This window comes from Patagioenas fasciata, chromosome 1, assembly GCF_037038585.1.
Source record: "Patagioenas fasciata isolate bPatFas1 chromosome 1, bPatFas1.hap1, whole genome shotgun sequence".
Classification (NCBI taxonomy): Eukaryota; Metazoa; Chordata; class Aves; order Columbiformes; family Columbidae; genus Patagioenas; species Patagioenas fasciata.
Genome location: NC_092520.1, coordinates 154,843,048 through 154,857,002, shown reverse-complemented (window position 1 = coordinate 154,857,002; position 13,955 = coordinate 154,843,048). Strand labels below are relative to the sequence as shown.

Below are 13,955 nucleotides of genomic sequence, written 5' to 3'. Positions count from 1 at the left end.
TGTAATAAATATAGCTGTCATAAAATTAATTATGCTGAGTTTAGTTGAGGAATTTTGGAAGGCCAATTTTGTACATGACATGATAGTGCATTTTATAGCTTCAGTTTTCAGTCTAGAATTAGAGAGGAATTATTTTTTAAACACAAAAAATGTGAAAGCATTATTCCATGGGGTTTTTTTTGTTGATTTTTTAAAAATTGTTATTGTTCACAGGGTTTGAAGAAATCTATTTCTAAAAACAAGCTGGAATTTTAAGTCAACATTTTTAATAAACATATTGTTAAAACAGCTAGGAAAACCTAATTTGGCATATGGTGGTTTCCAGACTCAAACATCAGTAAAAGGATTAAATGAGTGTTGTCTGCATCAGGCTCCAGAAGATGGCAATGTCTTACCTTCTCTAACTGTTCCATGCACGCATTGTGGACCACAATCTTGCAGGCAGCACACTTCCTCCGCAGAGCAGATTTCTGCAAGAGGAAAGGGAGACGTGTGCATGGAGGTGCGCTATTCCCAGGAGGAAAAAAATTGCTGTGAAACCAGGAGATGTTTTGCTCCTTATGCAACATGCATTATTTTTTTCCTTTCTTGTTGCTTTCGGCTGTTCTGTATCTTGAAAACAAAGGTCTGAAGCTCTTCCAGTTAAGAATTAGACTTTGGGGAAAAGAGAGAGGCACCGTACTCCAGTTTGTGAATTAGAAGTAAAAGGTTCCCTTGAGGGAGCAGATAAGGCTGTTAACAGTGCAAAATAATCAGTCCACAAGGGAGCAGCCTACAAAGATGATGAGCAGATCCAGTGAGAAGAGAAGAAAAACCATACATGCAAATCAAAGAACTCAGACCAGTTCGGAAGATTATGTCATTTCATGCTTATCATATAATATTTAATCTGATAGGCCTGACCATCACCTACAGAAAAATACTGAAGTACTTGGGTCATTTAGCAGCGAATGATAACCTTCACACAGAATGCTGTTAAATGCTTATGAAATGTTTCAGCAGAGACAAAATTCTCAACCTAATTATGCTAGTTAGTTTTGTTAATTTCAGTAGGGCTTTTAAAATAATTTCATTGAATCCCCTGAGCCAAAGCATATAAAAGGCAAGAGAATGCATCCAGGACAGAAAGAATATATTTACTTTTTTTTATTCTCCTCTCCTTGCATATATTCAATTTAATAAACCAGATGAAGTTAATGTTCACAGAAGTTTAATTTATAATCTTGTTCTTGAGGGACAAAAAATTTATAATCACACAGTAAGTTGAGCTTCATTTGCTTCAGATTTTTTCCATTCAATTTACTCATGTTCATTTAAATCTCTAATAAATTATTTCTTTAGAATTTTCAATATATTGCAAATAAACTCAAGAAGAAATAGGGAACACAGCTCCCGCTCATATTATAGAACAATTATTATAATTTTACTGAGTCTCATACTTATCTGGATATATCCTAGCTCTGCATGTTCACATGTATGCGGAGTGTTGTTCTAATGTTTTACTTAAAGAATCATGACACCATACAACAGAGTAAGATTTCACATGTTTTGTGACTCATTAACTTCAAGTACATTTTTAGTTTCTGTGTTTACTAAGAGTGTGACAACATAAAGGAATTGATCCCCAAGACAAAAAACTGCAAAAAGCAAACAAAGGTAATACCTTATGAGCAGCTATTTTTTTTTTTAACCTTGCTTTTAAGTTGTTTTCATTTTTGAATGCTGGTGGCATTGCAAGTAGTTATCACCAGTTGTTATAGTGAGAGGCTAGTAAAAATTCAGGCTTTTTTATTACTTCTAATTCTTAGACTTATCATGAAGTGTCAACTCCATATTCCAGAGATTAAGACTTAATGTTCTGTATAGGTTAACATTTTATGCAAAGTCAGTGCAGCTACAGCTTAATTATTTCTCACTACTTATCCATTTAAAACATTTGATCTTAAATAGTCTACATGTAAAAGAGCTGTCAAAGAAAGACACAGTATCTTCAAAGAAACCAACTGGAAAAGCATTAGCCTTTTGACAGAGCAGGTTAAAGTAACCACAACTCAAGTGGATTTTCATTTCCATCTCTAGTTCTTAATCTAATGAAAGCCCCATACACCGTAACATGTTATAAACACAGATACCACTTTCCCCAAATGGAATCAATATGTTAATACCTACAAGTGAATGGAATCTCAGTCAGACATCAAGCAAAGACCAAGCAATCAAGAACTGAGCAACTGCTGCTTCCTAAATACAACCCAACATCTGCAGGCCTATTGGCTGGAACAGGTTGTCACCACATAAGATATCTCCAAACATTCCCGGATAGAAGTCTATGTCAGTGCACCTGATTCACCAGCTACTACAAGAAGTCCTTCCAACTCTGAGAGAGATACACCTCCAAAGCTAATACACAGCCTTGCAAATTGTATGTAATGTATTATTGAATTTTCACACTATTTTCAAAGAGCTAAATTGTGAGGAAGTATTTACTCAGTTTTAGAAAGGCAAATTTCCGTTAAGAACATAATAACAGTCATACTGTGTCAGACCATAGGTCCACTCAGCCAAATAAATCCTGTCTCCAGCTTTTGCCAAAATCCAGTGAACCTCAGGATCAGTTTAAGGAAAGGGCAAACACACAATGAAGCTTCCTTTGAATATTACCTGACAATCAACAGTCTGTTACTGTTGGGACTTTGCTTCAGCACTCTTTGTAAGCTGGCACAGACTTCCCAGGCTTGGTCTTAATATTATATGCCATAAAGCAAATAATTTGTTTGAGAAGTTATACAAGATGGATATTAAATTGGAGCTACAGAAAGCACTAGTATTTTGGATCAAAGTGCCCCAAAAACAGGGGTTAATTAGTGAATCAAAATGATTTCATTTGGATCAAATGATCTGAGGGTTTTTTTTGAAATAAAAACAAAAAGACGGTATAGTAAAGAGTGATAGGCAGTATCCACAAACACCCCAGAGAAGAGGGACTTCCCTTACGTTTTGCAATCTAATGGCCAGGATGCTGCATTGAGCATTGATTCAAAGCAAGGACTTGAACACAGGATCCCCACTCTCTCATCAGATTTCCTAAATACCAAGAGGTTTAGAAGTTTTTGTTTGGTTTTTGTTTGTTTGTTTGCTTGTTTTCTCTTCTGCTGAAGCAGTTTAACTGAAATACTAGGTTAAGAGTTGCTGAAGTCATCTGGAAGAATTACAGTCAATAAAGAGACACACAACGGCTTCAAGATCAGTCCAGTTAAACTTTTTCATACACAGCAGAAAAGTTTCAATAGGGGAAGGCAAACCTCGAATATTCTCAAAGAGAAAGCAAACACTCAAATATGATTGCACTCATTGCTGGTGACTGCATTCAAGGGTTTGGAAAATTCAGTTCAAATTCTTGCAGTGATTAAAACCAAAAAATTGATCAGACCCTATTCTCAGAGACCCCAGCAAGAGATTTATTTCTGTACATAAATAAAATAGACTGTTTTCTTTGAATATTTCTGAGATATCCCAATATTTTAACCTTTTTTCCCTTAACATGTTAATAAAGCTACTTATTACAGCTATTCTCATGATGTAAGTATTCTGGGCCACTCAAAATTGTTTGGGGCTTATTTTCCAAGCAACAAAACATTTAACCAGCGGCCTTTTGCCCCTTTTGCATTCCTTTTGGAACACAAGCTTCAACAACAGCAAACAATTCAAGATCCTAAACATCTGAGCACTGTATGAGTCTGAAGTCAGGCTTGTTACCTCAGAAAGAGAGAAGAAAATCTGAAAATAACTCACTGAGAACTTTACTTGGCAGCTTTCCTCCCCCAGGTAGCAAAGGTCCCCAGAAACATTTGTCTCCAGCCACAGATGCTCTCCGTTCACAGCATTTTCCTGAGAAAAGATGATTGTTAGTCTGGTTTGTGAAATTCAGCCACGTGAGTACAGAGAGTTTTAAAAAAAAAAAAAAATAAAAAATAATCTGATTTTTCACCACAAATCTAGGAAAAAAAAAAAAATCATGTGTTTTTCTATAACACAAAGCCATAACAGTATTATCCTGGCTGATCACCCCTGCTTAAAGGCTGCTGATGATATAATAGATCATAAAATAGTTTGGGTTGGAAGGGACCTCCAAAGTCACCTAGTCCAACCCCCCTGCCATAAGCAGGGACATCTTCAATTAGATCAGGTTGCTCAGAGCCCTGTCCAGCCTGGCCTTGGATGTCTCCAGGGGTGGGGCATCTACCACCTCTTTGGGCAACCTGGGACAGGGTTTTCATCACACTCACCTGAAAAAAATTCTTCCTCATTGTCTAGCCTGAATCTCTCCTCTTTTAGTTTAAAAAATGAGATGTCACCAATCAGAACCAATGTATTTTTGTGTACGGTCCAGTGAAACTTTGCCCATGTTCTTCCCACATGCTGCCTAGTTTAACTGGGAGTCTAGATTTCATAAGCATGAGATGCACACACAATTTTTAAGGAACAGAAAAATCAAGAGAGACAAAACAAAAGCATAACTACTGAAATTTTAATTGGAGGAGCCCAAAAGCTTTGAGAACCAGGCCCAGAAATGCAAAATAACGTATTGGCTATAGCTTTAGGATGGCAGGGTGGTTTAAACAAGGAAAAATGCTTTCTTTAAAATGGCTGGATCAACACTGTATGCTTATGAAAATATCAACAAATGGCCAGGAAAGACCATATTTGAATTTTTTACCTGAAAGAATGATACAATCAACTGAGAACGTTCTCAAAAAAAAAAAAAAAAAATCTACCTAGCATGTTGACATCTGATTTTTCTTTGACAGCCTCATTTGACCGTATCTGTACCTTCATTCTTTGAAATTCTTGTTCTGAGAAAATTTGATTCTAGAAAGACTACAGTTTTCACTTGATTACAACCCTGGCTTGACTAAAAAGTTTAAGAAGTCTACTGTTTGAGCAAAGTAAATAAACAGGATTTCTGTTCAGCCAGAATTAGAGCCTGATGGAAAATGCTTAAACAGTCTCTGACATTTGGTTCCCACACTGCAGAAGTCACAAATGATGACGTTTACCAAACAGATGGTGTCCGACAGCAGGATGCTCTGAAATAGCCATCTTGGTTAAAATAATTTCTTTAAAATACCAACTGACAGTTTCAAAGTGATGAAATGAGAAAGCTTCTCTTGCCAAGTGGATTTCTTAGGCAACACAGAGAGGCATAAGTGGCAAAAACCTTTGCCTTATGGAGTACAAGAGCATCCACAATAGGCAAGACCTATGCAAGTCTGCACGTGATGCTCACTTCAAATAAACCAAAAGAACAACATGTTGTATTTTGATTTGGCTTTTTTTTTTCTCCTTATTTTTCTTCTGGTGAGAGATCTATGGGTCCATAGGTCTTCTAAATTCATCAGAAATATTCCCATTGATGTATTATCCCACAGCTGAATGAGAGCGAGACCAGGATTCCAGTCTGCTGCAATTACACTTTGATTAAACATTATTTAGTGGCACACCATCCTATACCTCCATTTCTTCTCAACATTTTGTCTGCCTGTTCACCTGAACTGCAGCCTTCCTGTGACAGAGATTTTCTTAAACTGTACAGTACAGGGCATGATAGTATAGGTGAGGTTTTCAACACTTTTATAATGCCAAATAGCTTTTAAGGACTTGAACTAGCTTAAGAAAATCTTCAAGCCTTACTCAGATGGTAAATTACACAGATTGTAAATCCTTTCCCTTCAAGTTTATCCTTACATAAAAGTAATTTTCTCTGGAAAGAACTATATTGGTTTTACAGCACTACATGAAAGCCTGGTCACATAATAATAATAAAATTATACCCACAGTACTGCACAACATATTAACTTCCTGCCTAGTTTATGAGGAGATGGATGAGAGGACTGAAGCAGAGGATATGAGCTCATCAAAGAGAGTTTGACCCGAGCACATTCTCTGCTTACGAAACAATGCATTCAAAGTTATAACTCAGAGCTAAATTTTATAGACTATATAAGGTGTTTAGAAAGGATCAACTATGAAAGCTAAGTAAGACAACACATAGCTCCTGGGACATAATGTTTAATGAGGAATCAAAATTCCATTAAAAAAATAGATTAAACACCCCTTCATTCAGACAATTTCCATATAACTTGCCATCCAGGATTTCTAAAGATAAGTGCCCTATTTCCATAACCTAGTTTAGATTAGGTGTTCCAGACTATAGCATAGATTCATGTCTTATTTTACATGACAATGTAAATAAAATCAGGAAGTATCACAGTATCACAGTAGTCTACAGGGATGACCTTTGTAGTGCACACTATGATAGAGTTCTGACAAGACTAGATAATAAAAATGTAAATAACCTGAATTGGCATAAGCAGCACACCTCCAGATACCTACTGCCACAAACAATTTCACAGCACTGTGTGTGAAAACTCACAATTTCAGTTCCAGCACACTGACATTTAAAAAGTCTTCTTTCATCCTGAAAAGCAAAGAGTGGATATTTCCCCAAGCTGAAATGCTCTCCCTCAAAAACCTCTGCCTGTCAATTACTTTGTCTCAATAAGATCAAAGGGAATTATTTGGACTTCAATGTTTCAAATTTTACACAGCATTGTCATTTATACGATAAGACATTCTGTTGCCACTTAAGAAAATCGAGATGAGACAGTCAAACCAAAATGCTTTGGCCTTTTCCAAGCCTAATTTCATTCAATTCTAATATGAAATTTTAACAAAAATAAATACATTTCTATGAAGATTTTTTACTTGAGCAAGTCAGTATTTTCTGCTCCAAAATTTAAGGTAGTATTCCACAATGTGCTAGACAAATGGGTACTCCATCTACCAACACAAAACTAAAGCACAGTAAAGGCTATACTATCACTTGAATATTTTGCCACAGATATTTTTCCACAGGAGTTTTGGGTTCAGGAACCTTTTCATAAATAATGTGCCAGTTGGTTTATTTTGCATTTGATGTCTTTAGGTTAGCTTTAGGAATAAATGGTTACTAAAGAAGCAGTCATCCTCTTTCTGTCCCTGACCCCTTAGACCCCAGTCTCATGATGTTGACATTTTCCTTATGCTATATCTAGTGGTTGTGAAGCTACACACAAATCAGTTCAATGGATGGAAAAAAAATAGATCACTTTTATCTGCCAAATCATCTGGACAAAATGACTCACCCTGTGACCGCATAACTGGGGAGTTAAAGGTGGGTCCAGCGGGAATGATGTGTTAAAGCAGCTTAGCTGATCTGTCAAATCATTTTTTTAAGGCTGACATGCTTTGCTTTGACTTGCTAAAAAAGAGAATTGGGAACTCTGTTTCCTCGTCCTGTCTTCCCAGGCCTTGTAAGTGTGTGTAGTCAGTGTGCTATGAAGAAACCCTGCTTGCTGAAGTGGAGGCAACAAGTACTTTCCTGGCAGATGCAGCCAGCCTCACAGGGGACATATGAACTCAATATGCTCTCCCAGATGGAGACCTCCCATTTGATTGCTCCTGATCTATTACCACCTTAATAGCAAACAAAAATAATTTAAGTACAGCAAATATTCCTTGCATATGAAACAAAACCCACATGCAGGTGAAAGATAAACAGGAATTCAAGGACTAGGAGTTTGGAAATGATGTAATTACATGCACCTGATCATAACTTGCTGTGCACATTTCACTAATTAACTAGGTTTCTTCTCTTAAGTGGCCCAGCATGGTGAAATAACAGACCAAGTGTTAACCATTTTTCTAAAGCCCTTAAATATCACAATACCTCGCTGTTCTTCAAGCTGCAGTCAACATGGTTTCAAAAGCAATGCAGATAAACCTGTCTAATGTAATTTGCCACATCAGGCAGCCATAGGTTTTCAGCTAAACAAATACACCAGTCAACCCAACTTTCTACTTCAAAGGAGTTGTTAACACCAATTGTAACAAGAGAAATGGAGCTCTCCTCCACTCCTGTCATGACTGGTACTCTGCAAGTTATAAAAGACAGATTTCTAAAATAAATCATTAAGAAATTTTTCCCTTTGTTAACACTCCAATGAGAGAGATTAATTTTTTTACAAATACACATTTGGGTAATAAACTTATGATTGGTGTAAAATTAGTGCTCATCAACTTAAATTTAATTAAACATATTTGTAACCAAAAATTATTAGCTTCAGTCCTTTTCTTTATGAGGTCACTATCCAGCAGAAACAAGTTGGGGTTTTTTGTCTTTTTCCTAAATGTCTTTCTCTAATGTTTAGCTTGTGTTTTACCCTTAACTCTGAAATTTTAGAGTTTGTAATGTTCATGCTGCAAACAATAGTAATGTCCCAAATGTTTTTCTGTTGACATATATTCTAAATTTTAACTTCATCTTAGCATATTTTAATTTCGGAATATTCTTCATGTAAAGCAACCTTTTCTTTAATGATTACAAATGTAATATGTGGACATAAAACAAAACATCATGGAGATACGGTACTACATCATTACTTAAAAAAACTTGAAGATAAACAGGTTCCAACTTTCAGAACTATTTTTAGGTGTTCAACATTCAGGTCTAGGTTCACCATATTCTCTAGCTTTTTCTGCCATTGTCCTTTCCCCACCATGCTTTCCAACATCCCTGCGTCAGTTGCTCGCTTTTGAGCTTGTTGTTACCATCATCTGAAAGACCGTCTGTATGCAGAAGCAGAATAACAGCATTGGTCTTCATGGAGGAGCAATATCCAGATGCTACCAACTGGAATGATGATTCCCTATGTTCTCACGAACCATTATTTTGGTTGACAACAACTTCAGTCTTTTTGGTAGCAATGGGAAAAAAATAGCTATTTTCTAGAAGGGCACCTTCTATAATAACACTGCATCCTCTATACTGCTGGAAAAAACAATGAAGTTGGCCACCATTTTAGAATATGACAGACCTCTTTTTTCTCTTTATATTTCTCTGGAAAGAACTTTAGTTCTCAAACCTTGATGAAAAAGAAACAGCAAAGTATGAGTACTGATCCTGAACACATTGCTTCAAGTGTAGCCAAAATTTCAGCAATTTTTAAGGATGCATGGAGCTTGCACTCCTCACTACTTCCATAAGTGGAACTAAAGCTCCCAGCACTGCTACAAGTTTTTACATCACTAATGGGATATCTGTACCCCAGGGTTCTCCTTTTTCATGTAAACATCTGATAACATACATATCTTTGCAACTGAATACTCAGTCACCAATTAAAAAACAGCCCCGCAGACACTCTAATAAAAGGGAAGTATTCTTCACTGTAATAATTAGTAAAGCTTTTAGGAAGTTATGATACAGAAGCCAAACCATTCATATGCAAAAGTAACACATTTATATAGATGGGAAATATTTCATCACATATAGAACTTGTATCAGTGTATTAACCCAGATGTTAATTACCTGAAGCATAGTATATCACTAGGCACTTACAAACATATACTGCCCTTGAAAGTAAGTAGGCAGCATTACTGAATAATGTCAAAAAGATACAGAATATAATGCAACAGTTTCATTGCGAAGTCACATTCACTGATTATAAGCACCTCTCACATGCCACCTCACTGTCTATTTATCTAACACACTCCATCAGTTTGTCTACAACAATGTTATGGAAGATAGTGTCAAAAGCCTCACAAAAGTCAACATAGCAGCCATTGCTCTCCCCTCTTCTACTAAGCAAGTCATCTCATTATGAAAGGTTGTCAGGTTGGTCAGACATATTCTTCCTTCCATAAATCCATGCTGACCACTCTCAATGACTTTCTTATCCTTAATATTTTTGGAAATGGCTTCCAGAAGTATTTGCTCCATTACCTTCCCAGGAATCAAGATGAGACTGATCAGTGAGTAGTTTCCTAGATCCTCCTCCTTGCTCTTATTGAAGACAGAACTGACATTTGCTTTGTTGCAGTCCTCAGAAACCTGCTCTGATCATCATGGCCTTTCAAAGATAACAGACTGACCTTGCAATGATATCACCATGTATCTCACCAAGTCCCATGGACTTCTATACATTCAGTCTATTCAAATGTTCCCTAACCTGATCATCCTTTAACAGAACCTAAGTTTTCCTTGCTTCAGCCACTGGTGTCAGGGGCCTAGGATTTCTGAAGGCAGGTCTTAGCAGTGGAAAATTAAAGTGAAAAAGGCATTGAGCACGAAGATTTTTTTTTTTGTCCTTTGTCACCACATCGCCTGCCCCGTTCAGCAGTTGCTTAATGTTTTTTCCTCGTGTTCCTACCACTTCTGATATGCCTACAGAAACCATTCTTGTCACCCTTCGTGTTCCTGTCAGATTCAAGTCCACAATGGCTTTGGCTTTCCTTACCCCATCCCTGTGAAAATAGATAGTGCCCCTTCTCCTAGCTGGCCTGACCCTGCCTCCACCTGTTGTGGTTTTGGGGGAGGAGTGGGGCATGGGAGGGAGTCTTGTTGGGTGGGGTTTTGTTTGTAGGTTGGGGCATTTTTTGTTCAGATATTTGTGTGGTTGGGGTTTTGCTTGCTTGGTTTTGGTTTGTGTGTTTGTTTTTTAGCATCTGAGTTTTGCCTGGAGTTCTTCATGCATCCATGCAGGCCTCATGATGCTTTTGGCTGACTTACTACATGGGAGGATGGACTGTTCTCAAGCACTGAGGAGGTGATCTTAGAATATAAACGGGTTTTTGACTCTTCAGAGTCATATCACGTTACTCTTCCAAAGAGTTCCTTGAAGAGGTCGAAGTCTGGTCGAAGTCCAGAGTCATGACCATGCTTTGTTTGCCTTGTTCCTTCTTTACAAGATTCTGAACTCCACCACATCATCATTACTGCAGGCAAGACTTCCCTGACCTTCACATTCCCCACCAGTTCTTCCTTGTTTGTAAATATGGGTTCCAGCAGAGCACCTCCTCTGATCAGGTCCTCTATCACTTGTTTCAGGAAGTTCTCATCAATACATTCAAGAAACCTCCTGGATTGCTTGTGGCCTGTGGTTCCTTCAGCAGATGTTGGGATGGCTCATGTTGTCCACGTGAATACCAGGTCCTGCAAATGTGAGGCTGTTTCCAGTTGTCTGAAGGTGGCCTCTTCTTTTACCTCTTCCTGAAACAGGCATCTGTAGCAGACACCCACAACGTTTCCTGTATTGGTTTGCCCTCTAATCTTGACCCATGAACTCTTCACAGGCTCACTATCCATTCCTTAGCAGACCTTCAAGCATTTCCACTTCCTTCACATATGAAGGACAACTCCTCCTCCCTGCCATCCTGGCCTTTTCCTCCCTAAAAAGTCCGTATCTATCCACTGTGCCAATCCAGTCACATGTGCTATTGCATTATGTCTCTGTGATAGTAGAAAGTATGAACAACTTTTTCCTGCATGTTAAAATATCCTATGCAACTGAATAGACCCTCTCAAGTAACTACTTTTATAAAAGCATGTAAAAGTAAAACCTACAAAAATGGTATCACATATTGCCAAATGCCAGTTTTCAACTTCTACTTAAATGTAGTTTTCTATTCTTGTTAAGATTTCTAAGATTTTTGTGTGTGTGTGTGTGTGTGTCTTATATACATATAATTCATGGCAGAAGGTTATAATACTTCTGGTCTGAAGAATACTTATCTTGCACCCAAACAAGTCTGTGCATTCACAGAACACAAAGCACACATCATTCTCAAGTTTTTTCACTGAGCTCCAAGAACAGGAGCTGCGTATCTTCAAATGTTTCTTAATGGACATAACTAGAGTTCTAAGACTTGTAGTCATGGGTCATAACTACCTACTAAAAAGAAGGCAAGAACCTGGCATCAAAAGACAAATGCATGATGAGCAAATAAAGTAATGAGAAAATTTTGGCCAGTGGGAAGCTCAACACACTAATATCTTAGATGGTTATCAGGATGTTCATAGACAACAAAGAAATCAAGAGCTAGAAGGCAATACTTAAAAGTAAATTATGGGATGACTTTGCACAAAAGCTTATGGTTATGTCCCTTGAGAGCATGAAAATATATAAAGACCTAGATCCACAATGGCACACATATTTACAGTTATGAGGTGGCTCAGTTTGTTTGTAGGTTGGGAATCTGGGCTAGAATTGCTTAATTTATCATTTAATTTGTGGGAGTAATGCCTAAAATGGGGGAGGGTGGGAGGACAGGCAGTGCATAAACATCACAGGGACAGGCAGTTAAGGTTGTCCTTTTTTTGGTATTGCATATTCTACATCGCCCTCTGGCCATAATATCACCTACTCCAGAGAATGTATTCTCTATGGCCCTCCTGTGAAAATACAGCATTAATTAGACAAAGCTACAAGTTAATTTGAATGAGATGTAGCAAATGTGACGAAACTGAGCATTTGTAAGTAAGTGAAAGAAAAGAAACCTCAGGGATGGCAGATAGTAACAACAATAAAGCGATACCATTTCTTATGGAAAGGGTCTTAAGATTCATCAGAATCATCAGCTCCATTTTACAGCTAGAGAGGTTAATGTAATGACTGGCAAAACAATTAATCTGAGCTTGCTCACAAGGTAAGTGGCAGAGCAGGGCAGGGAAATCCCACTCCCTGAATCAGTTTCAAAATCTGGCAATGGCAAATCACCTGCAAGGAGTTATCAAAAATGGAGACTATGGCCAGGGGATTCTTTCCAGTCATTACTGTGAAGATAACAAAAAGGAAACATTCTCTACTGCAAAGTCAAGTGACAACTTACGTTCATGTCACTTAGACTTTAGGAAGATCTCCCACCATGGGGCCTTGGAGAATCATCCTCAGAAATACTAAAGAGCAGGATGATATAGATAAGGATGCAGCAAGCACTGAGTAATGCTGGCTTCCAGTAATTAAATACAAAGATTTCCTGTTTGGACCCAATACATTGTAATCCAATTATCTTTTCATGCTGCCAAATACACCTTTGGAAATAAATATGAGTATTTTAAATCTAACTTTTTCTTTTATTGACATCCACTACCTATTACAAACTTTGGTCCATTTCAACTTCTTCACTCCTTCAAATCACTTCCTTATTATCTCTCTTACTCTGCCTCAGATTTGAGAAATGCTTTTCTCTCCCACATTCACCAGTTGCTACAGCTGGCCAGTTCAGGCTCCTCCCAGCCACAGATGTCTTCCCCTGACTATCCTGTGCCTTCTCCTCATGCCATGGGGTTACCTCCCTTCTCCAAAGCATGAAGTAAAGCAACAATATTGATCTGAGAGGCTGGAACAGCTGAAAAATTGAATGGATCAAAAATTTAAACCATAAGCCAGAAAGTACAAAAACACCTTCCCCCCACCCACACACACACAATTAAAGCCCACAATATCAGGTCCTGCAGTACTTACATATTGGGATCACATGAGGAATCATCTGGTAAAATGAGTAGCAGACAGTTAACTCTGAAGAAACATAAGTGCTTGTTCAGTTTGGGGTTTAGGTTTTTGTTGCCATTGTAGTTTTGTAAGTACGATTTAAAAAGGTGTTTAATTTAGCCTGTGTCTACCCCCTCATACAGATGACTGATTCTTGAGATTTCTACTAAACAGCATTGACAAATCAGCCATGTGTTTTAATACATTGCTGAATCAGGATCTGTGTTTTCCTGGAGAGTAAGATCAAGGTGTTCTCCAAAGCTCTTTCAAGAGGATTCTGTGTAAGCTTTCAAATTCATTTTAACACTCTGTCTTAAAGTGCAGAAGATCAGAGTGAATCTATTTCAGCCTCCTGCAGCACAGCATGTATAATTTCATCCCCTTACATTTTAAATGCAACAGCTGGGGTTGAAGCAGAGCACACCATCTAGAATGCCATTCAGTCTTTGTATAGAATACAGAGATAAACCTAAGTCATATTCATCAAAATGTTGAGTTATCTTTACCTAAAAGCCACTTAGGTGGCTGATGCTCTGATACCACAATGTACTAAGTTCTTTAACAATAACCAAGTGTAAGATATACTGTATA

The 13,955-nt window shown here is 37.7% G+C and overlaps 1 protein-coding gene across 9 annotated transcripts in view; it reads right to left on the bottom strand.

The window, feature by feature from the left end:
* DGKI (diacylglycerol kinase iota) overlaps positions 1-13,955 on the bottom strand; it is a 214,940-nt gene that overhangs the window by 121,430 nt on the left and 79,555 nt on the right. For all 9 annotated transcript variants that reach the window (XM_065839772.2, XM_065839756.2, XM_071798478.1 and 6 more), the window contains 2 exons: positions 3,790-3,885; positions 396-470 (listed from right to left, as the gene is read on the bottom strand). In XM_065839772.2, coding sequence (XP_065695844.1) covers positions 396-470; positions 3,790-3,885 — 171 coding nt within the window. The remainder of the gene's footprint in view (positions 1-395; positions 471-3,789; positions 3,886-13,955) is intronic.